Source organism: Danio rerio, chromosome 15 (assembly GCF_049306965.1).
Source record: "Danio rerio strain Tuebingen ecotype United States chromosome 15, GRCz12tu, whole genome shotgun sequence".
Lineage (NCBI taxonomy): Eukaryota > Metazoa > Chordata > Actinopteri > Cypriniformes > Danionidae > Danio > Danio rerio.
In genome coordinates, this window is record NC_133190.1 from 34,618,506 (window position 1) to 34,645,560 (window position 27,055).

The 27,055-nt window shown below is 35.3% G+C and overlaps 1 protein-coding gene and 1 long non-coding RNA gene across 4 annotated transcripts in view; one reads left to right on the forward strand and one right to left on the reverse strand.

Annotated features, from left to right (window-relative positions):
• dchs1a (dachsous cadherin-related 1a) overlaps positions 1 to 27,055 on the forward strand; it is a 200,971-nt gene that overhangs the window by 10,804 nt on the left and 163,112 nt on the right. Inside the window, exon 2 of the mRNA XM_002664651.7 lies at positions 6,197 to 8,005. Coding sequence (XP_002664697.2) covers positions 6,218 to 8,005 — 1,788 coding nt within the window. The 5' untranslated portion in view covers positions 6,197 to 6,217. The remainder of the gene's footprint in view (positions 1 to 6,196; positions 8,006 to 27,055) is intronic.
• Positions 16,816 to 22,678, reverse strand: LOC137487768 (uncharacterized). Of its 3 annotated transcripts, XR_012390951.1 has the most exons (7): positions 22,630 to 22,678; positions 21,955 to 22,139; positions 21,313 to 21,346; positions 19,906 to 19,961; positions 19,665 to 19,813; positions 19,477 to 19,553; positions 16,816 to 18,177 (listed from the first exon to the last, which is right to left on the reverse strand). It is a non-coding gene; the product is annotated as an uncharacterized lncRNA (long non-coding RNA). The 3 variants fall into 3 exon arrangements; XR_012390949.1 differs by lacking the exon at positions 21,955 to 22,139; XR_012390950.1 differs by lacking the exon at positions 22,630 to 22,678 and having other exon boundaries at positions 21,942 to 22,079.

The following is a 27,055-nucleotide window of genomic DNA, read 5'->3' on the forward strand; positions in this document are numbered from 1 at the left end:
TTATACGTTTTTTTTTTTGTTTCCAGTAAAAAATGTCATTCTAAAACTTAAAATGAATGCTTACATTTAAACTAACGTTTTAGAGTAAAACATTTGACTGCAAACAAAAATTTTAGATTTTTTCATATTATTTTTCATATTAATTTATCATATTATTTACCTGACAAATGTTTTGTCATCGATCCTAGTTGTAAGAGCAACAAATAATAACTTGACTTTTAGTTGATCATTTGGAAAAGTGGCAGAAGGTAGATTTAACTCATAATTCATATGTTGAGCTGCATCCCAATCATCACAAATACTGCAGAAGACCTACTGGAACCCGCATGGATGCAAGATTCTTACAGAAATCAGTCAAGATGGTAAGGAAAAATCATGGTTTGGGGTTACATACTGTATAGGGGCATGCAACAGATCTACAGAGTGGATGACAACATTAACAGCCTGAGGAATCTACATTACAAACCACAGGAGATGGCAAATTCCTCAGCAAGATAGCACTCCTCCTTATACTTCAGCCTCCACATAAAAGTTCCTAAAAGCAGAGAAGGTCAATGTGCTCCAGGATAGACCATCCCAGTCACCAGACATGAACATTATTGAGCATGTCTGGGGTAAGATAGAGGAGGCATTGAAGATAAAACCAAAGAATCGTGATGAACTCTGGAAGTCCTGCAAGACTGTTTTCTTCTACTTTCTCTAGTTATTTGAGTCGTTGCAGAGATGTATGGATGCAGTCGTCCAAGCTTACGGGAGTTATTCACAATATTAATTCTTTTCCCACTGCACCATGACTTTATATTCTATACTGCACACTATTTCTGTTAAGTGAAAAGACTTTGTCTAAGCAAAGTGAGACCTTACTGTCCTAATTAAATAATTAAAAATCAAGGCATGGTTATGTTTTATTTTGGTAAATTAAACATAATCTAGAGGCCTTTGCCTTTCATATAAGCCACTTCTGATACCAAATGATCAACTAGAAGTCAAGTTATTATTTGTGATTCCTAAAACTTGAATAGGCGACAAGACTTTTGTCAGGTAGTGTATATGTATATGGATGATGTCCTGTTTCTTTGAATTTGTAATTAATATTTTGTTGGAGTGTGATGTCCAATTATTGTTTGAGTATATTTTGATTTATTATGTAAAATTACTGTTGACATTGAAACATAATTAAAATAACAAAAATATATGTTGTTTCAGACATGCTTATATTTATTTTTAGACAACACATTGCTAATAATTTAATATTAGAAGAATTGGAAAATCAATATTTGGTAGAATAACCATGTTTTTGTTTTGTTTTTTACACATGAACACATTTGTTATTTTGACCAACTGTCATTTTTCTTGTAAAAAAAAGCTCTAAATTATATATCTATCTATCTATCTATCTATATATATATATATATATATATATATATATATATATATATATATATATATATTTTTTTTTTTTTTTTTTGAAACATGGAAGAAACGCAATCAGACCTTTATAGAATAATTCAAACATTAACATTAAAAAAAAAAAAAAAAAACGTGCCTAGGAAATCTAAGAAAATGTAAGTAGACTTGTAATTTTTTTTCCATAGATGTATACATACACAAACACAAATACATAGACATATACACACATACAGTTGAAGTCAGAATTATTAGGCCCTCTGTTTATTTTTTCCCCAATTTCAGTTTAACAGAGAGATTTCTTCAACACTTTTCTAAACATAATAGTTTTAATAACTAATTTCTAATAACTGATTTATTTAGTTTTTGCCATGATGACAGTAAATAATATTTTACTAGATATTTTTCAAGACACTTCTATACAGCCTAAAGTAACATTTAAAGGCTTTATAAGGTTAACTAGGCAGGATAGGGTAATTAGGCAAGTTATTGTATAACGATGGTTTGTTCTGTAGACTATTGAAAAATGTAGCCTAAAGGGACTAATAATTTTAACCTTAAAATGGCTTTAAAAAATAAAAACTGCCTTTATTTTAGCTGAAATAAAACAAATAAGACTTTCTCCAGAAGAAAAAATATTATCAGACATACTGTGCAAATTTCCTTGCTCTGTTAAACATAATTTGGGAAATATTTACAAAATAAAGGAAAATTAAAAGGGGGGCTAATAATTCTGGCTGCAACTGTATGCTTACACTTACATTCATTATGTATTTAGAGGCTTTACTTTGGAGAAGTGTTTGGTGCACATATAGTAATCTACATTGGAGGTATTGTGTGGGTGTGTGTGCCTGTACTTTCTTAAACATAAGAGAGTACTCCTTGTGTGTGTGTGTTTCTCAGTCCCTGTGATGCTGACAGACTGAAATTAGCTTTGGATTCCCATATGCACAGGGCAGGCTTCCAGCAGACCCCAATTACAATGCAGCAAAGCCAGAGAGGGTGCAGGGCAGACTGTGTGGAGCCCTCCTGGTCTGCTCCCTCGCTCAGGCACACACACACACACACACACACACACACACACACGCACACACACACACACACACACACACACACACACAATGTCACTACCACAGACTTGACAGACTACCGCAATGAGGCGCACAGCACGCACAGATCTGACTCACATACACTGGTGCTTATGCACACTTTTATATGGACACCTGCATCATCACACACATTTTAAATTAACCACATGTGCAGCTGCGTGCCACATCCAACACCGCCAGTCATTCTGGAGTTAATCGAGTTAAACCTGTGCACACGTTGAGACGTACTTACCTACTTGAAACAAATGCCCTTTGGGGTAGAAATTGAAAGGACATAACTTTTGAATTTTGTAAAGGGAGTTGCTAAAGTTCACCACTGGAGGGAGCTTCTCTGGTCCCTGCAGTATGACAGAGCAAAAGTATTTCCTGTGATTCTGTTTTTATTTACTTCAACAAAAACATCTGAAAACTTGCGGTCGATATAAAGAATTTTTATTGTGAAATAATTCTCCTTTCTCAGTGATTGAGAATGACAAGATTGTTTCCCTTGGCCTGAAACTGATTTTGTGGCTTTTCATGGCAATGCAGTCATTGACAGGCTCATCTTTAAACTGCTTCATTTTGTATTTAGGCTTTGGTTGAGTCTTAAATTGTCCTAAAAGTTTAAGAATGTGCAGATATGACAACTAGGCATGGGCCGGTATAAGATTCTGATAGTATGATAACCTTGGATAAAAATATCACAGTTTCACGGTATTGTGATTACTGCTCTAAATATATATTCTTTTTAAATGTCTGGGTAAAAAACGAAAGATTTTTTTCACTTTGAACACAATATATCTAATTTTGAGAAACTTAAAATATTTTGTAACAGTAAACATGTCAGGCTAAATAATTCAAATTTTTTTTTTTGATTTATTTTTGGCCTTTTTTCCTTTATTATTAGATAGGACATATTTTAGACAGGAAGCGAAGTGGGAGAGAGAGACAGGGGGTAGGGTAGGGAAATGTCGTCGAGCCGCGATTCTAACTTGCGACGCCCTGACGTGCTATTGCACCATATGTCGGCGCGCTAACCACTAGGCTAATGCGCCGACGTAAGTTACTTTTTATAGTAATAGATTACAAATTATTGATTACTAATGGAAAATTGTAATCTGATTACATTACTAATTGCTTCATGTAAAAAGTAGTCAAATTACTAATTACTATACTTTGAAGTTACTTTTAAAACATTTAAAATATACCTATAAAAATGCTAATTAAACCACAACTCTTTTAGCAATTTATTATTCACTGAAAAACATTACAATGGGTGGATCACAGCAGCTTGACATATTAAAGAGTTCACCCAAAACTTAAAATTCTCTCATCATTCACTTGTTCCAAACCTATTTGTTTTTTGTTTTTATCATAAAAAAAGAAATTTAGAAGAAAATACTCGTGACTATTGACATCCATAGTATGCCAAAGCACTGCAGTGTTTGGGTGTTCTGTGTTTGTCTAATGTAATTAGTCTACTGAAATGTGTATATTCTATACAAAGCATGAAATTAATTGGTCAGTTCTTGTCATGTGACTCGTGATTTTCAACTGGATGCACCTTGGAAATGCAAGCATGCGCAATATGCGCTCCCAATATGCGTGGGCTCACAAGACAACATATGTAAACGGCCCCATAAGCAGCTATGCTATATTCAGAAGATACCTTCACTCCCAATCCTGCACAAAAATCCAAATGAGCCTGTTTAGGCTGAGTTGGGCCACTATGTTTTTGGCCGCGGGTGTCCTCCTTTGTGACGAGTATTGTCTTAGAATAATTTCTGTTCAAGAGCTTAAACAAGTAGCTGGTCAAGTTAAAAGCAGTCGTAAGTTCTTTAGAGACTGGACATACAGTAGACTGCATTTCACAGCAATGTTTTTATTTTTCTGCTCAGTGAAATCAAAATAAAGTCTGTATTTCCACTTGAAGAATCAACCATTTGACAGAAGCTATTTTCTTGCGTTGTCCAGCAATTTAAAGGCAAATGTTTATTTACACTTATTAACTGAAGTTGCAGCAGAAAATGTGATTTTAAAAGCGTTTTTTCTTCTAAACCTCTATTTGTATAAGTAACGCTATTACATTAATTTTTGTAACAGTAATCAAATTACACAAATGAAAATGTAATTCGTTACATTACTGCGTCCCTTAAAATTTAATTAGAATACAGTAACTCGCCCAACTCTAAAAATGAATCATTGACTTTTGCTGTTTCATTTGTTTAAAAAAACACTGTTTTCTTTACTATTTAAAACGGCATCGTTGGATATCTTTTCTGCTGGAGATACTGTGGTCATAAAAAAACTAACAAATACTGTAGGAACGGTATAGCAGAAAATTTCAGCGGTTTTAAAACCTTGACTTTCCAAACTAGGGTGTACCTAATTTTTCTTGCAACCTTACTCTATTTTAGCTAAATGTTCTATAAATAAGAGTCAATCCTGATTTACAATGTAGTTTAAAGAGACTTAGTCAAAGGTAGAATCAAATGCGGGGTTCACTTGTCTCTTTTTATGTGAGTGCAATTTTCCTGTAGTGCTTTTATACCACAAAGAGAACCAGAAAACCACGCAATTCATTATTCCTCGGATAATAAGCTCTCTCATAACTTTCAATCTTTCATCCCCTTTCTGCTTTGCCGATTTTTCATACTTGAATAGCTGGGCTGGATGAGTCAAGCTCTTCTAACAAGCATACATAAATATTTAAGCTCCTGTCTTACAGAATGTTTATAATTCATTTGAAACCAGAAAGGGCCTAATCCAGGAATCATCTATAAAAGATTTTGTTTCATAATTTCAATAATAAGGTCGTCAAAGTTTGCATGTCCACAAGCTACAATTTTATGGATGAGGAATTGCTAATTTTAAAAAAGGAGCTAGAGGAACACTCAAAGGAGACCTTTGTGGTTTTAATATATTAGAATTGGCCCACCAGCGTTTTTCTAGCTTCGTTTTGTACATTAGTGTTGGCATTAATATACGACAGGGGTAGCACTCCGCTGGCTTTAAAAGGGTCCTTTTGGCTTACTTTTGCATCAATATAGACTGCAGTTGAATAGTTTTACAAAAAAGGGGGGTCATGTCAGCCGCAGTCTCTATTTTAGGCTCCTATCCACCAGTGCACTGATATTTTGCTGTGGGAGGACATTCCTGAAGTTTACACCCCAAAAAAAATGAGAGTTGAGGGAACATTTCAATGAGATTTTCAGGCTTGAATATCTCATAACAAGCATGCCAAAAATATGCCATAATTGACTAAAATAATAAATATGACATAATGAAAAATCGACTAAATTTGAAGGATATGTTAATCAAAAGACTCAAACTGTAGTGAAAACAGTTCCAATAAGATACTTTTCTAGACATTTCTGACTGCCTTGTGATTTCTTTCAATTTTAGTACAGAGAAGCTTCTCGCTTAAGCTGTAGCAATAATGTCTTGACTTATTAGCTGACAGTAAAATGCAGGAACAACGTGTGCACATGGTGTGCTGCAGCATTATTAAAAGAGATCCCATGCAACATGTGGAAATCCACTTAAGCATTCTTGTCATAACTGTAACCGAGCCTGCTTGTGTAATCCATCTTTTTGTGTAATACATACTTTTTAAGATTTTGGATCATGTTGGACGGCTTTCTGCTAATTCACTTCTGCTTATTTCTTGAACTAATGTCCTTTTCCATTTCTTTTGTCAGGTTTTGTGAGAAGAAATTTCAATGAAGAGTAAAGGAAGGACGATAATGGATCCATTGCGTCAAATCAGGACTTTGAAGTGGTGGATACTGGTAATCCTTTATGTGGTGCCACAACTAATAACCATCCATTCATCCATGGTGCCAGGAACATTGCAGCTTCAACTAGATGAAGAACAGCCAGCAGGAACTGTTGTAGGAGATATCAGTGCTGGTCTCCCACCTGACATGACTGCATCCCACTATTTCATCTCAGATCATCAAGGTACAGGTGTCAGCACCGATCTGGACATTGACGAGAGTACGGGGATCATCAAAACAGCAAGGGTCTTGGATCGGGAAGTGCGGGACCGTTACAGCTTCATAGCAGTCACCATGACCGGTATAACAGTAGAAGTCACAATCTTAGTCAATGACATCAACGACCATGCACCAGTGTTCCCTAGGAAAAGAGCCACATTTAAGATCCCAGAGCAGACAACCATCGGCACCAAGTTTCCTCTTGAACCTGCAGTGGATGCGGATGAGGATCAGCTCACTACACAAGGTTACATCATAACAGATGGAAATGTAGGACAAGCTTTTCTTCTTGAAACCAAACGAGGGTCTAACAAAGTCCTCTACTTGGATTTGGTGGTCAATGCAGTTTTAGACAGAGAGACAAGATCTTCATACACTCTACTCTTGGAAGCGTTTGATGGCGGTTCACCCAAGAGGACGGGACAGATGATCTTGGATGTGATTGTGCAGGACATCAATGACAACGCCCCAGTCTTCAACCAGAGTCGCTACCATGCCATGATCTCAGAGAATCTTCAACCGGGGAACAATATACTGCAGGTGTTTGCTTCAGATGCCGATGAAGGTGACAATGGGTTGGTGCTTTATGACATCAACAGGAGACAGAGCGATCCTGATCACTACTTTGTTATTGACTCTCGAACAGGAGTTATCACTCTCAACAAGCCTTTGGATTATGAGATGAGAAGAGTTCATGAGCTTGTTGTACAGGCTCGTGACAATGCCAGTCAACCAGAGGTGACCAACTCTTTCGTGACCATCCAGGTGAGAGACTACAATGACAACCAGCCCACCATGACCATCATCTTCCTTAGCGAGGATGGTTCTCCACGCATCTCGGAAGGAGCACAGCCAGGCCAGTATGTGGCTAGGATTTCAGTCACAGACCCTGACTATGGAGAATACGCCAATGTGAACGTTTCTTTGGAGGGGGGCAATGGAAAGTTTGCTTTGACCACCAAAGACAGCATCATCTATCTCATCTGCGTAGATCAGATCCTTGACCGTGAGGAGCAGGACCACTATGAACTCAGAGTCATGGCCACAGATTCTGGGACCCCTCCGTTACGGGCAGAATCTTCCTTTACAATTCAGGTCATAGATGTTAATGACAACCCACCTTTGTTTGACCAGCAGGAATACACCCAGGTTATTCCAGAGGTGGCCTTTCCAGGAAGTTTTGTAGTACAGGTTACAGCACGGGACAAAGATCAGGGACCCAATGGAGATGTTCAGTACAGCATCTTGCAGAATGAAGGAACTCATTCAGATTGGTTCAGTGTTGATGCAGTCACTGGTGTCGTTACTACCCTGACCCAGCTTGATTATGAAATAGACCCTACGCCGAGTATAACTGTGGTTGCCTCTGACAGAGGTCGACCGCCACTGTCTTCTACAGCTGTTGTCAAAGTGATCCTTCAGGATATTAATGATAATGAACCTGTGTTTGGCAGCAAGTTCTACAACGCATCCATTAAGGAGAATGCTCCTGCAAGGACCTGTTTCATGGAGGTAGGACTGTCATTTCTTTATCTGCATACAGTATGTTGACAATTGGGCTTATTTTTGAGCAAGAAGTGTGTGAAAACGCCAGTAGAATGCCTTTGTGTATATTTAAGACAGATTGCTAGACTGCTCTTTTTAAGTGTGTGTATGGAATAAATGGGAACAGTCATTTTAGGAAATTGACTTGGAAACCAGCATGATGAATCGTTAGATATTGTGGAGCGAGCTTAAGTAAGCTTTGTTTGGATTGGACTACTTCAGTTGGGAGTTACTCATTCTCTTCAGACTGTGGGGGATTGTTTTTTACTAGCTGTTTCTACTTGCACCTCATGATGGCTTTCGTTGTAGAGTGGAAAGTAAATCTGATAAGTTTTAGTTTCAAGGCAAAAGACTTTCCCCGGTGAAACATACATTAAGTGACTGTGTTTTCAATCCCGTCCAGTTCCTTTTTAACAATTCCACTTATGACCTTTTGGCTGTTTATATATATTTTTTTTAAGAAAGATATTATATATTTATATTTAAGAAAGATAAAGAGGTGATTATGTTGCCAAATAATAAGATGTTGGGAGTCTATTATAGCCTATTCTTACTGCGTTTTTGATTCTCTACAATGAACCAAATCATTTGATTTGCAGCTGGAACAATAATTATTGTAAAAAGTGGTATATTCAAGCTTTAGATTCAAAAACAGTGTTACTATTTGACTAAACAAGTAGCATGGACTCTGACAAGTATTTTTTAAAGAATCTGCTTTGTTCCTGGTATTTACAACTCATTCTAGATTTACAGCGTTACTTATAATGTGAAAATGGCATCAGAAACAGTGTAAGGGGTCAGCTGAGGTTTGCACTTGGCCTAGAATTCTTAGTCCTTGTTGTCTGCTGACTATAAAAGGCACAAACCTTTTTTTTTTGTTGTCTGGGATTTATCAATGTCTGTACAGGGACTTCAAAGTGTTTTTCTAATAAGTTTCTCCACAGGCAAATTTCAAAGCTCGTAGTACATTTCCTAGTAAATCAAAACGTGTAATTTCACATGGTCACATATCAATGAAGGCACATTAATGCTTTCTCTGTGGTGGATTTGTGCTGGCGGGGGTTGAGACACACTCCAGCGAGCTGACAGAGGGCCCAGCAGACGGGAACTTGGCCCTGGGGTTTCTCCGGAGAGAGGGATGATCGTGCCTGGGAGAGATTTTCGGGACTGGCTGACTCCTTTCTGCTGCAGAGCAGGAATAGGAGCTGCGTAGGGTCAAGTGGGAGGTCTGGGAGTAAAATTAGAAGTTTATAGTGGTATTACTTAGGTTTGGAGTTAGGGATCGGATCAGCAGCACTCGGGTCTACTAATCAAGTGCAAATCAAATCTGATTGACTGGCTCCTGTCTTGCTGTCAGTTTTTATTTGCATTCAATACGTGCTAATGTTTCGCAGACAGTTGCCAAGAGACTTGAGTTTTCAACACGAGAACAATATAAGAAGTTACTAAGTCTATCCTTACAACCATCAAAGTGAACTTGCCAAGGACGAGGTCCAAACCAACTGTCTCTCAGGCTGTGGCACGAACGACTGCTGTAGATGGGAGCTGGCATGCCACTCAAGAGCAGTTGGGAGTTTGATGATGCACAGACTGCAGAAATCACTGCCAAATCCACATCCAAGCATCACAGCACGGCACTTGATGAGTTGCTTTTTTCCCTTCATCAGAGATCCCTGTGCGGAGAGTTCCCACCGCCTCCCTTTTTTCTGAATCAAAGCTTCTGTCCAAATGCCATTACAATGGGGCTATTGTGATCATTCATTTAACATCTGAACTGGGCTTGATTTAGTTTTTTCCAGTGTATCCCTCGCAGCGGAGTATGATTAGTTTAATGTGTACTGGCACTGCCGGTTTACTACATTTTAGGTTTTGTCACTTTGCTTGTGCGTCACTGCTGCTGGGCTGAAGAATAATTAACTGGGTTTTATTTCTCTGTTGGTGGAATTTCCACCGTTTGTTGTGTGAAAAGTCTAGCAACTATATCCAGTTTTGTTTTAACCGCAAAGATAACTCGCAAAAGACTTGTGGCATTGGGATCAAGTCTTAAATTATCAGACATGTTGCAAAATGCTTCTAAAGACCACAACTGTGCTTTTAGTTAATATTTATAAATTGAGTTGGACATCGGTTTTGGGTATGGTAGAATTTTTGTAGCTCATATTTTGAATCTGGTTTTTATTTCCATTTTTGATTTGTTATAGTTTATAGTTTTTGACTTAGTTTAGTTTACTATAGTGTCAGTATGTTTAGTTTTTGTTAGTTTTAGGACTGCGCAAATTTACATACACAAGTTTCTCAGCGCAGTGAGTCTAATTTTGTATCTTGTGGCATTTTCGTGTTTTATGGAAGTTCAAGATTTCAATTTTTAAAAGAAATTAAAATGATCACTTTTATGTTATATTTTAGATTTGGATATTTTTTAGGGATGGGCGATACAGCAAAAACAATTATCACTGTATCATGTTTCATATCATTCATTATCGATAATTATTGAATATTTTTTAACAATACATTTAGGAATATTAGTTTATTTTAACCACTTTATTTTATTTTACCAACATTTCTAAGGCAAATAGTTTTAATAATTAAAAACAAAAATATTTAAACAAATATATATATATATATATATATATATATATATATATATATATATATATATATATATATATATATATAATCATCTCCTTATGATAAAATACATAGAAGTGCTAAAGAGACTCTAAACTTGATCAATAAAATGTTACAAAGTGCAATGGTAAAATGTAAACGCTGAACAATCAAAGCAAACTTTAAGAACGTCAATAATAATGATACAGTAAACCTCACACTTTGCACTTTGTAAATAAAACCAATTATGCTAATCAAATCTGAGCTTTCAAGTAAAGGAACTAACCATCATTGTTCAAAAACATATTGCAACATTACAAATTGTGAAGCTGGATGATTACATTGCCCTCTATGCTAGAAATCTTTCAGATGGCATGCTAGAGGCCGAGATTCACAAGAAAAGAAACCAAAAAGCCACTCTGGTGACATCCTTACATACTTTTTTTAGTTACAATTTCCTCACTGCCTCTATAAGGCACTCATTTTCGCGTTTGTTGTTATTCTGACCTGAGGTGGTGATGACACAACCCAAAACTTGCATGTGAAAAGCACAAGTGCGTGGTTTCCTTCTTTACTGTGTTCTGCGCTCTCCGCTTGTGCCCCCCTGGTGTCTTTCTGTAAAACTAGCGACTATCAACCATTTTTTCAGAGGATGACAAACTGACAAACCATTGCTGTACTAATACAAGTTCATGTCGAAAATGATAAAGCAAATGCAGAGTTTGAATAATCTTGTGTTCACCCAAGGTAATTAGTCTACAGTTATTACTGAAATGTGTATATTCCATACTAAGTGTGAAGCAGATTGGTTAGTTCTATATGAATCGCAGAGCGCACGCACCATTCTTTAAAGTTCAGATGTTTTTTTTAACTAGGTGCACCTGGAAAATGTGCACGCATTGCACACCACTTCATTGCAAATGACAAACTTACACCCTAGACATATTGAAATTCCTTTCAGGGTATTTGCTCAGCAGCCAAATTTTAATAAAACTATAGCACTTTATACCAAAACTTCATGCCAAACTTTTTTTTTATTGTTATTGATAATGGTGTTTGGTCAATAAATATCCATACCGATTTTATCTGCCAGCCTTAGTATTTTAGTTTTTGTAAATTTTCTAGACTAATTTTACATTTTTTTTAAAGCTTTTACTGCTGACACAAAACCAAGCTATCACTGGCAGATTATTGAAAGTGGGTGCTTGAAAAAAAAAACAATAATCACTAACAGGCTGTGTGCTTAAAGTGTGTCATAAAATGTCTATATTTTTGGAGCCGTGGCGTGCCAACTTTATTGTTTCTGTTTGAAACTTTTGTCAGCAGTTATTTCATCAGTTGACATGGTTTATTTGATAACGAAGTATCGATCCCAGCTGGTTTCATTGCGGTGCCAAACTTTGGTATTGATCTAGTCCTGCTTTTTGTTGAGTTTTATGAACCCTTTGACCAGATGAAAGGTTTGGAGCTTGTATGGAGGACACAGATGAAAGGCTTCTCCTTGGTAGATGTGCAAGAATGGACTGAACTCAGCTGCTGTTTTGTCTCCTCTGCTAGGACACTTCACTTATTTAGGCTACTATTCACAACACACTCCAACTGCGGACTTGGACATGCTCACCACCAGGGCGACGAGCGTTTTCACTCTGTGCTAGGCAGCTGCATAATTGGTACATTTAGTCAAGTCTCCCTTTTCTTAATGATTTGAATTGAGCGAGCTGTGAAAAAGATGGGAGTGTTGTTGCTCCACAGGTCTCCACTGCACAATAAGGCAGGAAAAGCCTTTGTCCTATTCAGATTCATTGAGGGTCCTGAACAATTATCTGTTAGCATAGTCTTGTTAGCACTGCATTCTGTTGCTAAAGCCTTTTTTGCACTTTTTTTCTCTTCTTTGCACTTGTTTGTGTTATTTGTCTGTAGTGTATAATGGGCTCTCATGCACAGTAGGGACTGGGGTTTGTTTAATTGAATATTTATGATGTATTATGCGTGAATAGTTTCTAATGAAACTTAAAAAACAAGTCCCTGACTTCATAAGGCTGATTTATACTTCTGCGTCAAACGCCGGCGTATGCTACAGCGTTGACGCATAGCCCTTCGCCGTGGCCATCGCCGTCACTTACGTGCACCTCTCAAAAAATGTAACTACACGTCACAACGACGTGTAGCGTATGCTCTGTGATTGGTCGGCTTGGTAGCGCTTGGAGTCTGGGCGAGAGCCGCGCGAATGGCGCGAGCGATTGTTTACAAGTGTGGAGTCCCGTGAAGGAGCTCCGGATGGAAAGTTTTGTTTTGTGTTTACCTCATAGTTAAAGTTGTTGCACGTCCGCCGGTTCCTGCCTCAAAATGAGCGAGTTTGAGCCACTTGTACATCCCGGAAGTGTAAAAGCAAAAAAGCAGAGAAGAAACTCGACACAGAGGAACATTTACACCTCACTGCCAACTAGCGTTTTGGAAGTGTTAATGCAAAACGACAGAGACAGTGTGCAGAAGTATAAATGCACAGCTACGCGCGTTGCATGCGCCGCGGGTTACGCCGGTCACCTGACGCAGAAGTATAAATCAGGCTATAGGATGCATTGAAAGCCTGTAAACTCAAAGTTAAACAAAAAGTCCTCCAAATGATAGAAAATAGTACAATAGAATAAAAAATATGCAATTGAAACAAACTGTGCTTTAGGCATAACCTCTGTTGTAAGAATTAAACTTGCTTTGTTTTTTTTTTACATTTATACATTATTTGATAAATAAAACAAAAACAAAAAACAGCAACATACATTTAATAAAAAAAATATAATGGCATTCATTCTAGTCTACATGTGTATTTGTACATTTTATTTTATTTATTTATTTTATTTTATTTCATTTTTTTTACTTAACCTCACTTTATTTCATTTTTTATTTAACTTTACTTTATTTTTTATTTTATTTTACTTTACTTTTTTTTTTCAAAGTAGCTGTTCTTTAGACAACACCAATTCGCACAAATACAAATTCATACACGTATAGATAGTGGTTCTTCAATGCATGAAAACTAAACACAACATAATTACCCAATTTGTGAGAGAATGCAAAACCACCAAAATAGGCTATATTTTTGTCCCATTTAGATATTATAATGGGCAGGGTGAAATAATTTTTGGTAGCCCAACTAGAAAACATATTAGCCCTGGGATGTCGGGCTATCAGTTTTGCGAGCCCTGCATAGCTACTTTAAACCACGATTTACATGTGGTAGCCAAAGATTAAATTGACCCCGGAATTCAACTCTGTTAAATTACTTATTAAAACATTATTTACTACTAATTCAATGGCCTGTCATGGATTATCCCCTGAATGTGTATTAAAAAGTGTCAACAGTCCTCTACTATAAAAGGTTTGTGTTTTCAGAGCTGTTCTTCCTTCCTCACGGGGAGCAGTGTGTGTGTCTCCACAGCTCCTTATCTGATCTGACTTCACAGCTCATTAGAAGGGTGTCAGTACGACCTCGCCACCCCAAAACGTCCTACACAGATCTGTCAACACTGCAGGCTCTTTAAGAACTCGAGATCAGCCCAAATATTTGAGCCAAACCAAAATATTTTGGCATTTGCCTGTTTCAGAACTCCGAGAACAACTTGTGCGTCTATCAGTTTTCCCTTCAGCCTCCAAGACGTTTCCTGTCCCAGTCGTGCCTTGGCAAATCTCTGCTGGAAGTGAAGTCCAAGTCCCGCGCCGTCCTTGAAAATACATCACTGATATCGTTCCATTCATCTTCCACAGTCTTTGATTGCCCCTGCGCCTTAAAGAAATGGACTCGCAGGGCTTTCTTTGGTCAAGGGCAGCACTATATTTCTCTGCTTCATTGCCAGAGATTTCAAAGGTGTACTCATGTTCAGGACAATTTGGGGCATATTATTCATATCGCAACGGCCAGAGATGTGATCGCTCACAGCATCAGACAAGTGCACTCCAGCTGTGACTTTTTTCCTGCATTAAATCAGCCAAATTGTTGGAAAGTCTGAGGCAGAACGAGCTAATTTCCTCCAAAAAACTTGATAGTAGTATGTACAATTGCTTTATATATATATATATATATATATATATATATATATATATATATATATATATATATATATATATATATATATATATATATATATATATATATATATATATATATATATATATATATATGTATATATATATATATATATATTTGCATTTCTTTACATCAGGATTTTTCTATTGCTATATTAATTTGTTTATTTAAGTATTTATTTATGTTTATGATTCATTGATCTATTTATTTAATATAGCATTCCTATACTGAATTTTTATTAATGACACTGACCATTCAACAGCTTAGCTCATGCTCAGCAGGAGAGGTGAAATTTTTAAATAATCTAATAATTAAACCGTGATTTCTCTATTTTTACCATCCCGTCCAAACTTTAAGGATACCGGGTAATAAATTTGCACAATCCATATGCACAACGCTCTGGTCTGTTTCCCTTGCTCGAAAGCTTGACAGAGAGCCTGCGTGTAGCTACGGTTGCTAAGCCACGATTGGTGGATGGCGGTTTTTGGGTGTGGCTTAGCGAAGGGTCAGTTCACCTGTACCGTATGTCTTTGGTCTGTGGGGGAAACCGGAGCACCCGTGCAAACTCCACACAGAAACGACAACTGACCCAGCCGAGGCTCGAACCAGCGACCTTCTTGCTGTGAGGCGACAGCACTACCAACTGCGCCACTGCGTCACCTATTTACGTTTTTGTAATAGTTTTTAAATGTATTTGTTTACATAATTATGCTTTTATTGTTATCATGTACATGCTTACATGAACAAAGACAGAAAACAAGAGTCAATGTTGTATGGTTTTTAATGACAAAATTAATTGCTTTTAATTTACCTATTCACTTATATTTTACATTTCTATTATTATGATTAGATATTGATAAAATCTAGAGGCAGATTTTTAAGTAAATTACATTAAGATTTTACTATATAATTTACTAACAAATTAAGTAATAATTTATTCAAGCACACACACACACACACACACACACACACACACACACACACACACACACACACACACACCCATATATATATATATATATATATATATATATATATATATATATATATATATATATATATATATATATATATATATATATATATATATATCAGTTGTTTCACTTTAATTGCAATGAAAATAAAATGTTTTGTGCAATAAAGCTATAATTAATAAACTTACACAAAGGAACCTGAGAAAAATGATCATTTTAGGAGAATTTTATTAACTGGCACTTGCATCTGAACTCTTCATTTTTGTGAAATATGACAAAGTACTTAAATGCTATGATTATTTCAACATTAGATTTGCGCAACGTAATCTGTTTTGCTGTATTGCATTATATTTAATTGGATTTATGCTGAAGTCAAATGTACATTGATCTTAGCGCTGTGTGTTTGCTCAGTAACTCAGTTGATCTTCGCTGAATGCTGGACTCCCAGCATCAACAAGCGGAGCTCAGCAGGCCCTAGTGATGGTCTGAGGAGATCTGGACGTCTGCACGCCTCATTAAGCTGCACACACACTACCATATGGCATTTTTCTCTTGATCAGATGTGCAGTTTTTGTTTTGTTTTTTTGTTGCTGAATATGCCTCAGATGCTGCTTTTTTTCTTCTTCCAGTCTCCAAAAAGCCATTCTCCACTCTTCCAATGACTTGGTCACACTACACTGTAAATTCTAACATGTTCAGTTTACTTAAAAAAAGTTTGGAAACCGATTGCCTTATTTTTGCAATATAAACTTACAAGGAAATCTTAAGTTAAGTTTAATTATTGCCTTGAAGTAAGAAAACTAAAACTTATAAAGTAAACTAACTGTTAAAAATTAAGTAAGTTTAATAGAAAATTCTAGTTAACATACTTGTCATTATTTAGTAATCTTACTTAGGGTTTTATAGTAAGATTACTTTAATAACTCTATTTAACTAATACTGTTCTACCATGTTCAGTTAACATCTTGAATGCTAGTAGTCTCAACATTGTTTTAATCCACCATTTTAAGTAATGTCAACTAAAGAAACTACGTGCAATCGGTTTCCACATTTTCTTCAATTAAACTGAACATAAAATATGTAGTTCAACCTACAAGTAATGACATTATACAGGTCTTAAATGTAAACATTTTATTTGACAAAATTAGCAGAATTTCACAATACACTTGTGATATTTTAGTATCACAATACACTTGTACACAATACAGTTTTGTAAAAACCTGTTGTAAAGTGCTGTAATATACTGTAAACAGCAATACAGACAAAAAATATAATAAACATGTTCAACCCTAAAACATGCACAAGTTTTTCGAAAAGGTTTGAAAATCTATCAAAAAAACTTTAAATACTTGACACTTGGAAAAAAGATACTTGAATTAGTGTAATTAAACATGCCATTGCACCAGCACCTTAAACATGGCAGCATATAGACACTTACAGAGGAACAGATATTAAGCTTTAAAGCTAATTTGTTAGACTGTGTAGTTTAGATTTTCCTACAGAAAATATCACATTAGTGTGGTCAAAAGTATTGAGTTTGGTATCAATCAATACTGAAATATTAAAAATATCCATTTTCCACCAGCATTTGAGTGCTACTGAGCTCGTTCTTAAACACCATTGATTGGCCACTGTGTTCACATGCTCAACAGAAATGACTGTGATTGGCTGTGACTGTCATAGGTTTACCATTTTTCACTGAGTCCAAACAAAGTTACACAGACACTGAAGTGTTTCAAAGCCATGTCGATAGCTGATTTGTTTAGAAGCTAACATATAAGCTATCTGGTGATGAATCGACTGATCGACAGTGCTTTGAAGTTATCCAGTGTCTTTGTATCTTTGCACCTGGTGAACAGTGGTGAAGTGTGGTAAAAATAATGACCTTCAAAGCCAATCAGTCATATCTACTGAGCATGTGAACACAATGGCCAATCAGTTCTTGCAATGTTAGTGGGAAATGGATGGACTTTTTTTTTTTTATTTCAGTACCGATTGGTACCAAACTCAATACTTTTGACAACCCTATAAATCACAATACACTTTTTTGGTAAAAAAAAAAAAAGAAAGTGTTTTAAACACCAAAATGCTGCAGTCCTAAATGTAACACTGCAAACAGCAACATGTTAAAAAGCAACACTTTGTAATTAAACATGCCATTATACCTGAACCTTTAAACATAAAGCACAGCAGTATATAGGCACTCGCCGAATAAAACACATTACGCTTCCCTCCCAGCAAAAGCAACACACGTTGAACAAATTCAAATGCATTGCTCAAAGTCTTTGGGTAGTCCGAATTCAGTGTGTAAATCAAAGCAAAAAAAGAGACATACTGCATGTGGCAGTCCATAACCACTTTTCCTTCCAGTATAAAGGCCCACATTGCATCCATAATGAGGTTCTTTAGACATCTTCACAGACGACAGTCAGCAGGCCAACATCTTCTGCACTGAAGTCCGACTCTACAATTACATCCTATGAATAGAGAAAGAAAAATAAGTAAAGTTTGATATTCTAAATGGCACTAATAAAGCCTGTAGTGGCCAGGAGACCAAAAGCAGAGGTGAAAAAAATACAATTCCTTGTGCTTAATTTAGTAACACTTTAGTAGGAACCAATTACCCTATTAACTAGTTGCTTATTAGCATGACTATTTGTGTTTATAGTACATTTTACATTCAAATGCTTCTTATAAGAAGGCCTAGCTATGGTGCTCCTTCTTCAATGCCTGTACTGCTTCTACTAGGCTTGTCATGATAGTGGAATTTATTACCAATCCATATAGTAATTTTAAAAACATCCATTTCCTGCTAACATTTGAGCATTGTTGAGTGTCATTTCTGTTAAGCATGTGAACAGAATGGCAAAACAGTGCTGTTTAAAAATGTGCTCAAAAGTGCTTAAAATGTTAGCAGGAAATTTGCTGCTTAAAATTGCAGCAGAGATTGGTACTAAATTCCAGTATCTTGAACATGATACTATTCTAAAGGAACAATACATTTTTTTAATTAAAGAAACACTGTAATGTAATAAAACAAACTGCAGTAAAAGTACTTTTAAAACATTTTCAAGAAATTAAATGCAAATGTGTGAGAGACCAATTGGTGCTACATAATCAATATAAATATTTTGTAGGGAAAACTTAATAAATTGGGAACCGATTCATGAATGCATTTGGTTTTGCTAGATTAAAGCAGTGAGTCAAGTTTGCATTATTTAGCACACTTTTTAAAAATGTATTAATAACTTTTTTTTAATAAGAAAATTGATGTTTTAGTATGGCTTTTAGAACAAGGGTGCAGCCATCTACAATCCCACAGCAGGTGACTTCACAGGGTTGGTTATAATACGGAGCATCTTTGACTTTGTGGCTTTTAACACTATCTTTTTACATCTTAATCCAGCAGGTTCTTTCAACTGAAATTATATTTCTCTCAACATATTACATAGGTATTACACTTATTAAGATTTTTTTTCAAGCTAATCTTCCTCCTTTTCAAAACAAGTGTGTTTAAAAATTAAAGAAATGCATTCATTACTTCACTGGCCTATGAAGCTAACTGACCCTGTGACGGCACAAGCTGCTGTATTTGCAACATAGCAATGCTCTTGCTCCAAAGGCCATAATATAACATCCCTCTTACTTTCAAATACTTACATTAAATGCATTTGTTTTATTTTTATAAAATTGAAAATTTTTATTAATAAGTGAAGTAAACTGGAATGACTGCTTTATTTCCAGTCTAAGAAAGCAGAAACAATAATACTACTTACAAAACACATCCTGAAAATTTCTTTAGACTCATCCCTCTAAAGGACTGAAAGACCCCGGAGAACTGCTGCCAGATGACCTTGAAAAAGTAAAGACAGGTAGACATGCATTATAGCCCAATGAAAACATCAAATGCAATTTATTGCAATCAAATGCAAATTATGATTCAAAGATGATGTCACAAAAATACCTTTGAATTAACATGTTGAAAATTTCTTCTAGTTTTCCTCTGCAATTTTCTCCTGTTTTTTTTTTATTTATTTCAATCAAACGAGCAGTGTGTGTCCAATGCAGCGTAGAACTTGGATCTCACATTTCTTACTGATATTCGATTGAATTCTGAAAGATCCAATCAAAACATTATTAGTCATTAATAACATTCAAAAACACAAATTCACAAAATCACACAAAGTTTTGAAAAGAAAACAAACCTTCTGCAGCACTTGCATCAGCTGGTGTTTCCTCTATGACTTCCTTCTGGATGTCACTGTTGTGCACAAAAACGTAAAGTGTTATTGACATGGCTAAGCGAAATTCTAAAACAAAAAACAGAAATCAGAAACACATGCAATGATACAATGCAATGCCATTTAGCAACAGATGTTACACTTTAACATGACATAGTTAAATGTTCTTGAATAATAAAAGCTGCCAAATACTCCCGGCGCCTGTCATCAAAAGCATGAGCTATACTTGTCACCAAACAGTAATAAACACAACCCCCGATTAAATATAATCATGGCATTGTTGCTGGTGTGCCTTACTTTTATGCGCATTAAAAGTGGAATAAATATTTGTCTCAATTGATGTCTTTAAAAGGACACTGAACTTTCTGACTAGGGTTGCACGGTTTACCGGTACTATGGTAGTATCGTGATACTATGGCTCCAAGATACTGGCGGTGCCACTGTAGTTTGTAAACGGTAGTATTGTCATTAACAGTCTGCCTACAATACATAATGCTGCATGTGAAAAAGTCACTAAAATACTTACACGATTCAGCAACAATAGATCATTGCATTTTAATAGTCTATGGAGCCTTCTAAGGTTGTAAAACTGTAGAATTTGCGCCTTTTATAGTAGCCTATTGCATATTTTGTGATGGTTCATTTTGAATCGGAATTCGTTTATTTCTGTTCCTGTCAATATGATATAATAGCTACAACAACCGTGACAATCTATTAAAAAGAATGACTCATAAAGTGAAATTTTGAATTACTTTGGATTCTTATCCGATAATAAGTGTGAAAAAAGTATGATAGATGAAAAACCCAAAATAGCAACAGGAAACAATTTTTGACATTTTTTTGTTGGAAAAATGCTCTTTTCTTTATGTATCTTTATTTTAATTTATTTTTTTTGCTGGAATGAATACATTTTAGGTGAAGAGATGTGCAAATACTTTTTTCAACAATAAGGGAATTATTTAAATTCAAGTAGGCCTATAATAACATATACAATATATTATTTCTGACATTTTTCTTTATTTCATGGATTTAAGTTATCAATTACAGTATTGCAATACTACTTGGTATCACCATACATCAGCTGGTATAGTATTGTAACATAAATTAATGGTTTCACAACACAACAACCCTATTTCTAACTAGTCCTCAGATGATTATTCAAATGGACAAAATATTCGGACTATTCTTGATCATGCAGTTCTTTGCTGAGAATTTTGTTAAATGTACTTTTAATGCATTAAATGATTTAAAATTACCCTGATACTCAGTATGGAGACAAGGTAACGTTAATAGAACAATTCATGAATATGTTCTATGGCTTGTGCGGTATTGTTCAAAAAGTTTTCTTTGATGTGTAAGTGCAAAACTTACATTTCCACTGCATATCAGCTCACAAACTGGTAGTCTGAAATAAAAAAATAAATAAAGGGTATAATGATATTACAAACCAAATATGCCACTCACAATACTCTAATGGTGTGCTACATTTAAACAACCTTGTAATTGTTCAAATTTATTTGCCCTAAATTGTTAAAAATTAGTGAAACCTTCTTTAAAAATGCAAACTAACAGGTTTAACAAAGCCTGTTTCTTTACAGAAAGTTTGCTTATAACAAAGGCTTGCTGATGCCTTTGTGTGATATTGAGCAAACAAAGGGATGTTTCTGTGCTTGGTTGTACGAGTTATACCACTTCATCATTAACGTTATCCATCACACATATTCAGTCGCGTCTGGTCAGATTTATTTGTCATTACAGCAATACAAAACACTCAATAACGTAACGGCAACACTGGAATAAACCTTCAAAACGGCATAAAGAAAAGACAAATAGCATATAAAACAAATAAATGAGTTAATTAAATATCTCTCGCATTTTCATAAGTTTAACTTTAAGTTTCATAGGGATTGTTAGCATAAGCACACTTTAGCATCATGTGTAAATATGTATCTGCCTCATACAGTGACACGAATCGTAATCGCATCGAAATCCTAAATTACCTACGACACTCACGGGTCCATTTTGAGCTGAAACTGCTTTATAATGTTCTAAAAGCCTCGGCGGGTTAAAACTGCTGCTGCCCCGGCGATCATGGAGAAAAAAACGACTGGTCTGGTCATGAGCCGCTCGCTGACGCCGGACCGAATCACAGCTGATCTCCTCACCTGCTTCCTGCAGGTGATCTCATAAAAGTAAATCTTAAAAAAAAACACGCATATTTTCGTCACAACAAGCGCCACTAAAGTTCAGCGATAACTAACGTTACTGTATTTGTAATGCGGATAAATAGGTTTCGTTTTCTTTTTTAAAAATGTAGACCTACAGCTATGTGTTAACTTTACATCTATTTGAACGGATCATTGCGCGCGCTCTTGCTCTCTCAGTGCATCATTTAAAATGGCGCGGCCCGCTCTTTTAGAGCATAACGCCCACTTTACAAATTACTACTAACTTTACAAATTATTAATAGTTATTAAAAAGGACTAAGCAGCTAAAAATAGCTTATCTAGTAAAGTAGACAGTATTGCAAATAACGTGCAGTGGTCAAAACGTTTAACGTTAGTCACAACATCATGGGCTATTAATTAGTTCACAAAACAGCAAACAATTTCACAAAGTGCAGGAAATAAACAGATTACTGATACTATACAAATAAAATCAAAGTAGTAATTAAAACGAAAAGTTTACCTTGATTTACAGCAGTACATCTTCTCAATATGAAATCCTGTCCTTCAATGGCGGTGCAGGGTGGCGGTTGGTTGTGACTCGGGATGGGGGATGGGAAATCACCACCCAGTACGCATGCGTAACAGCATGGCTTAGCCCTTATAAGCAATTTTACTCAAATTACATTAGTTATGGGAACTTTATACCTTACTATGTCAGCAACACTAATGCATTTCTAGTAAACTCAACAATTAGCTTAAAATTAAGTAAACACACTAGAATTTTGATAGTAAGGAATACTATTCGCATTTACAGTGTACTTTAGAGCACACAAAAGACGATCATTCCTCCAGTCTGGTTTGATGCCAGACAACTTTGCATAGTTTTTTTTGCCCTTTTTCACTCGGCCTTGAATAAGAGGATCACAGCAACCCCTTTTTGAAAAATTTATTTAGATTGAATAGCAGGAACTGTGTATAAAAACGCCTGGGGAAATGGATATTGCCATGCTTGGTTATGGAATTTGATTATTTATAGAGTTGTTTTAACCAAAGAATAGAAAGAGATACTGAAAGAGATTGAACTGACTAATTTGAATTGTGTTTATTTGCTCAAATACAATAATGATGGATCACAGCACTCAACTGTAAAAAAAAAAAAAAAAGCTGTACGTTGTTTTTTAGTCAATTGAACAAAAATATATTTTTTTTTTTAACCATTTATGTTACCTTAAATACTTAACACCCCCCTACCCCATAAAAAAAAAACACAACAATAAATACACAATGGGGTATATGCACAATTAGTGTTTTTTAACCAATGAAATGACTTCCGGTGAAAGCTTAATGTGACTCTTTTCAATTTCATAGGATTTCTTTTACAGCACTGATGTTGTAATGTAATTACAATACATTCAGTTAAATAGACTTAAGCATTCATTTAGTTGTTCAAGCGTAAAATGAGATGAAAGACTGTATAACCACTAGCGACATCAGGATCAGCAGGCGAGCACAGAAACTCGACTAAAAATACTCGGGTAAAATAAACTGTCATATTTTAAAACATGGTGGGGGAAATGGAATTTAATGCAGTTCTTCTTCATATTGTATATTGTATATCTATCAGGCAGTGAAGATCACCGATTTTTAAAGACTTCAGACCTTAAACGTGGTGATTTTATATTGGTAATAAAGTTCACCGGGAGCGATGAGGCTGGCTGGCTGAAAATAAATGTCTGTGTGCATATAGCCCATTAAACTCAAATGTAAATTGCATATAATGCATACCTTACAAAACGTTATTTTATTGTAAATTAAATATTATTGGAGTATGATTTGAGTTATTAGAGTTTACTAAAATAAGAATAAAAACATTTTTATATAAACCAACACATTTTATGAAAATAAATTACAACTAAACTAACATATTTTATTTAAAAAATGTAAAATAATGAAATGGATAAAAAAAGTAATCCTATTTCATATAATCTAGTTGTCAAAATACTTGTTTTTGTTTAGCTCAGTTACTAAAATCTAAAAGTCTGAAACTAACATACAATTTATTTAAAATGATATAAAAACAGTCAAATAATTTATATTAGAAAATAAATATACGTGACACAACAAACACACAACAAAATAACAACTACACTTAAATGAAAACCAAAATATCAAAATAAAAAAACAACATGATTGAGCTGTTTTGAAGATTACTAACAAATTCAGAGTTCATTTTTTTCTCTACATTTTTTAGTGCACTTAAACATTTCATATTGACAATTTTATCAAATTAAATCTATTGATATAAATGGCATTATAATTGATTAAATCAATGCAAATTACTTGGTTTGTATATTTAGCTTTTTGATACAATATTTATTTGACTATTTAATTTTTTTGTTGGTTGTTGCTATTATATATTTGATATGTATTTTTGCACATAAAATGCATACTCTATTACAAACCATAACTCTGCAGCTAGCTCTCTGCAACTTACACTGAAGCTAAGCAGGGCTGCACCTGGTCAGTACCTGAATGGGAGGCCACATTGGAAAGCAGGGTTCCTGCCACAAGTGGTGTCAGTGAGGCCAGCAGAGGGCGCTCAACCTGTGGTCTGTGTGGGTCCTAACGCCCCATTATATTGATAGGGATTTTATATTGCTCAGTGAGCGCCGAATGAGACGTTAAACCGAGGTCCTGACTCTCTGTGAATCCCTTGATGTCCTTCGAAAAAGGTATAACCTTGGCATCCTGGTGTCCAGACGTGTCCAAAAAAACGCTATATAAATGTAAGGAATTATTATTATTATTATTATTATTATTATTATTATTGTTGTTGTTGTTGTTGTTGTTGTTGTTGTTGTTGTTGTTGTTTCTGTTAACTAAATTACCAGTTGCTTTCCAATATTTGCAAGTCTTGTTCATTCAACATCTACTTGTACCAGTACTCTTCTCAGTTCTATTCAAGTTTATTTGTATAGCACTTTTAACAATAAATATTGTTTCAAAACAACTTTAAAAAAGGTGCACATTATTGCATTACGAATAAAATCAGAAAAGTTGAGGTTATTAGTTAACATAACTTTATTAGTTACTAACAACTTTAATTAACTAGAAACTAATAGCTTTTAATTCGTTATTATATATAAACATAGTTAACCTGCAGTTATATAGTATATAGGTGATGTCTATGTAGGGCTGTGTCGATAAGCGATATTATTTTGAATCGTGATAAAATTTATGTCAATAATGATAAGCTCTGGACTTTTTCTAGACCCAGCTGAAATGTGCAACAATGGGAATCTAAAAGTGTGTTGATAACAAAAATGCTATGCCATTTATGGACCCTCTAATTTTTGTGGCTTCAGTCATTGTATTGATACTCTTTTAAATCTTTAAGCATTAACAACTTATATCGAAATATATGTCATTACTGTTTAATATGGAAAACAATTATCGAGATAGCATTAGGCTAAGCCCTATGTCTACGTGTACATGCTCAATGGAGTGTGTTTGTTAACATTATTAACAACATAACTTTCAAGCTCATTGGTTACTTGCTTGCAGTCGATTGCGATCATTTCCAAGAACTAAGCCAATGCAATCCAAGAAGAAGCAGTTTTGGTGGCATAAACGTGCATCCTCTTTCTCTTTGGGCCAAACCTAAGCTGTTTTTAGCTCTCTTCCCCGTGCCTGTCTTTCTAAACTGCCCCGGCTCTGTGGTTTAGCGCAGTATTTACACAGAGCGGCCAAATTGCAGGAAACGAGATGTACTACTTAATGTGTTTGCAAATATAATACTTCCTCGAGCACTTCTTTTGAGGCCAAGCGGGCGCACTGAAGCGAATATAAACATGGACGCACATCTGGACATTTTGTGGGTGTCCAGGTCAGAGTTGCTCCACTTTTGTGTTTTTACAGCACGTAGAGCCCATCAATTCAAATCTGATGCATGTGTCCAACTTGCAGGAAAATGGAGGCGGGGGGAAATGTGTGACTTAGTGTGTGAAGGAAAGCACATTGCAGAGCAGTGACAAATTTAGGATGTGCTCACGTGGTAAGACAATGGCAAAAAAAAGAAGGAGAGGAAAGACTTACGGACTCTTTGGTGGTTTGGTAGTGGAGATTTTTGAGGAGTTACTTGAGATGAGTTGATGAAATATCATGAAGGCTTGCTTGGTTTTGTGGTTTCTTGCTGTGTTTTGTTGTAGTGACCGTCAGGCTTTGGATTTTAGTCAAGGTACATGTCATATTGAGTTCGACATAAATGAGGCCATAAAGGGGACATGTGTTTTACTGTCTTTTGAATATCACAAACATCAATATTTTTACATATTTAACTGGATAAATAGCCCAAAAATGAAAATTACCTGATCATTTATTCTTTCTAGTGTGGTTTTCTTTCTTCTGTTGAACATGACAGAAGATGTTTTGAAGATATTTTTGATTGCTGGAACCATCAACTTCTGTAAATGTGACAAACATTACTATAGAACTCAATGAGTGGCAACTACCAACATTTTTCTAAATATCTCCTTTCATGTTTTTCACGAAATTTTCCCTTTTTTCAGTATTTAGCATTTTTTCCCTCCCTGTTGAATGCTAATCAAATCTTTTTCCTATAAACGGCCAAAAAGTTGACTTGATTGAGGGCTGTTGGCCGAATATACCAAACTGAATATATTAAATTTCATAGTTTATGTTGTAATATTTAAAAATAACTAGAAGTGGATGCTTTAGCTCATATTAACTAAATGCAGTATCATTTTTAACATTTTATGTTAATATTTTATTACAGAAAAAAACATAAACAATCTCATTTATAACATAATGAAGATCAATGCTGGAAAGCATATTTGTTAAACAGTAGTTCATTAAAATTGTATAAAATTTTAGCATTTAAAAACAGACGAGTCTTCGCTGAGGCCCAGCTACCAGCCTCTGCCGCT